The following is a 2,788-nucleotide window of genomic DNA, read 5'->3' as shown; positions in this document are numbered from 1 at the left end:
ACAAAATCAAGTTTTGCTAACCTTACATGGAAGGGACTGTTTTGAAGAGAAAAAAGTGACTGAGGTTGGTTAAAGCTGTCCATATGTCATCCAGCTAGGAAGCTGCCCTTCCCCAATTACTGGTTATCTGTTTCTTCACCCTGTTTGACAGTTCCCTCCTGTAAATTCTGAGGGGATCTGTTCGACGCCAGTAACTGGGGAGAGCCACAGGGCACTTGGTGGCAGTGCCTGGCTCTGTAACAGCTTAACATCGAACACCTGTGCCATCCCTGTTTCCTTAAAGGGAGCAAGCACAGCTGTCTATTACATTGGACACACCACCACCCACAAATTACCAGGGGGAAAAACCACTCACTGTTTTTCTGCTTCTTTCTGTCCCTTGGTGGTTCCTTGAGGGCTTTGATGATCAGGGCAGAAGCAGAAGGTACCACCTCAATCTGCAGAAGAGATTCTCCATGTGAATAAGCCCTATGCCACCCTCTAACAAGAAAGAACCAGTAATACAAGCACTTTCGCTCTCAGGAACCATGGGCCAGACACTGTTTACCAAATGTACATTCAAGCTAATTTTCACAACCAGAAACACAGCCTACCCTACCCCAGAAAATGCTGATTTGCTCAGTGTCTCAAAAGTGAGAAGAGTTAATATTTAAACCATGCTCTTAAAACAGCCCTCCCCACAAATAAAACTGCTTTTAGCACCTGCCTCCCAGGTATCCCCACCTTTGCCTTCCCTCAAACCAAGTACCTGGGCTTGTCTGTTCTGAATGGTCAGTTTCACTGTAATCCTCAGACCCTTCCAATCACCAGTTGCCTTGGCGATGTCATCACCGACCTTTTTTGGAGACTGTAGAAATAAAAGGTATATAATCACACTGTGCCCTAACCAAAACTGATCTGAAAAATCTACCCAGTCCCTCTCACTTGGCGGCACACGAGAAGGCTTTCTGAAACACGTTTAACTGTGCCTACCTAATCAAGGTATCACCATAATTAAACTGGAAAAATGAGGTTTAGTTTATCCAAGGCTGCAACCTTGAGGTTTAAGGCCACAATGGGGCCAGGTCCCTTACCTACCCTTTCCTAAAGATCTATGTGGTATTTTTTACATTGGATCACCAGGGGATCTTTAAAGATACCATGTTCCTGGTGTCTTACCAATCCTAGTCAACCTATGAGGATGCGGTCTGGGCATCTGCACTTTATAATTCCCTGAAGAGGAGAATTATATAAAGGAGGTTAAGCAATGAAGAATTGAAGCTTTTGAACTGTGGTGTTGGAGAAGACTCTTGAGAGTCCCTTGGATTGCAAGGAGATCCAACCAGCCCATCCTAAAGGAAATCAGTCCTGAATATTCATTGGAAGGACTGATGCTGAAGCTGAAACCCCAATCCTCTGGCCACCTGATGCAAAGAACTGACTCATTTGAAAAGACCCTGATTCTGGGAATGACTGAAGGCAGGAGGAGAAGGGGATGACAGAGGATGAGATGGGTGGATGGCATCACCGACTCAATGGACATGTTTGAGTAAACTCCGGGAGTTGGTGATGGACAGAGAGGCCTGGTGTACTGCAGTCCATGGGGTCGCAAAGTCGGACATGACTGAGCAACTGACTAGAAATGTGTCCAGTGAGCGCTAGCTGAGCTAAGGGACAAGGCGGCCACTGCTTAAGCAAAACCATGATGGGATAACTTTTCTGACAGAAGACCACTGCCCAAGAAATAAAGACCTAATTATATTCAAGAAAAAAGGAGACGAATTAAGTCCAACCCTACGTGTTAGTCACTCAGTCGTGTCCGACTCTCTGCAACCCCATAGACTGTAGTTCACCTGGGATTTTCCAGGCAAGAATCTGGAGTGGGTTGCCATTTCCTTCTCCAGGACAGTAGGTAGAGCCAAGAGTATGAATCAGTAGATTGAAAGCAGAATTAATACTAGCAACTGTAAAGCGGCTGCACACAATGCGGGAGACCCGGGTTCAATCCCTGGGTCAGGAAGATCCTCTGGAGAAAGAAATGGCAACCCACTCCAGTATTCTTGCCTGGAAAGTTCCATGAACAGAGAAGCCTGGTAGGCTACAGTCCATGGGGTCACAGAGAGTTGGACACAACTGAGCGACTTCACTTCACTGTAACGTTCACAAAGGTCTTCATTTCATACCCCATTCAATCCTCCAGCAGCCATATGCCTATTTCCCTAAGAAACAGACCAAGTTATCACTCTTGACTTCAAAAACCTCCTCTATCCCATCCCTCATGTACCCTCAGAGCAGCAACTAAGACACACTGGAAAACTACAGGTTCAAAGTATCAGATTCCACCTTTATATACAACCTTTCTGCGGCAGCTGGTGCCAGTTCAGTGGCTTGGAGGCCTAGTAAGGGATGGCAATCTGTCCCTGTCAACGGCACCTCAGAGGCAACCCTAACCCTAACCCCCGAAGATGACTTACCAGACCCAGAGGGCCGATCTTGGGGGCCAGGGCAGACGTGGCACCGACTTCCCCACCGGTGCACCTCAGGTACACTGGAAGAAAGAAAGAATTAGTGCCTCCGCAGAAGGGGCTCCCAAATCACAGCTCTCCCTCCGCAGTCCTCTTGGCGGAAAAATGCCAAGAGCCTCAGCGGGAAGCAAGGCACGACACCCCTCCCGCCAAGGCGAAAACCGCTCCAAGCACCACGTGGGACGGCGGCCTTGGGTTCGGCCACCGCTGCCGAAGCCCACACCGCATCGGTTTGGGGGCAGCCCCGCCGCCGGCCAACCCAGTTTAGGGAGAAGCGCCCGGAG

At 48.6% G+C, this 2,788-nt stretch overlaps 1 protein-coding gene across 2 annotated transcripts in view; it reads right to left on the bottom strand.

Moving 5' to 3' along the window:
- The window catches only part of RPL12 (ribosomal protein L12), a 4,195-nt gene that overhangs the window by 1,096 nt on the left and 311 nt on the right, over positions 1-2,788 (bottom strand). For both annotated transcript variants that reach the window (XM_010856919.1, XM_010856918.1), the window contains exons 2-4: positions 2,454-2,527; positions 749-847; positions 356-437 (exon numbers count right to left, since the gene is read on the bottom strand). In XM_010856919.1, the coding sequence (XP_010855221.1) occupies positions 356-437; positions 749-847; positions 2,454-2,527 (255 nt within the window). The remainder of the gene's footprint in view (positions 1-355; positions 438-748; positions 848-2,453; positions 2,528-2,788) is intronic.

This window comes from Bison bison, unplaced genomic scaffold, assembly GCF_000754665.1.
Source record: "Bison bison bison isolate TAMUID 2011002044 unplaced genomic scaffold, Bison_UMD1.0 scf7180017864375, whole genome shotgun sequence".
Classification (NCBI taxonomy): Eukaryota; Metazoa; Chordata; class Mammalia; order Artiodactyla; family Bovidae; genus Bison; species Bison bison.
Note: the sequence above shows the minus strand (reverse complement) of the source record. Positions and strands in the feature narration are given on the sequence as shown.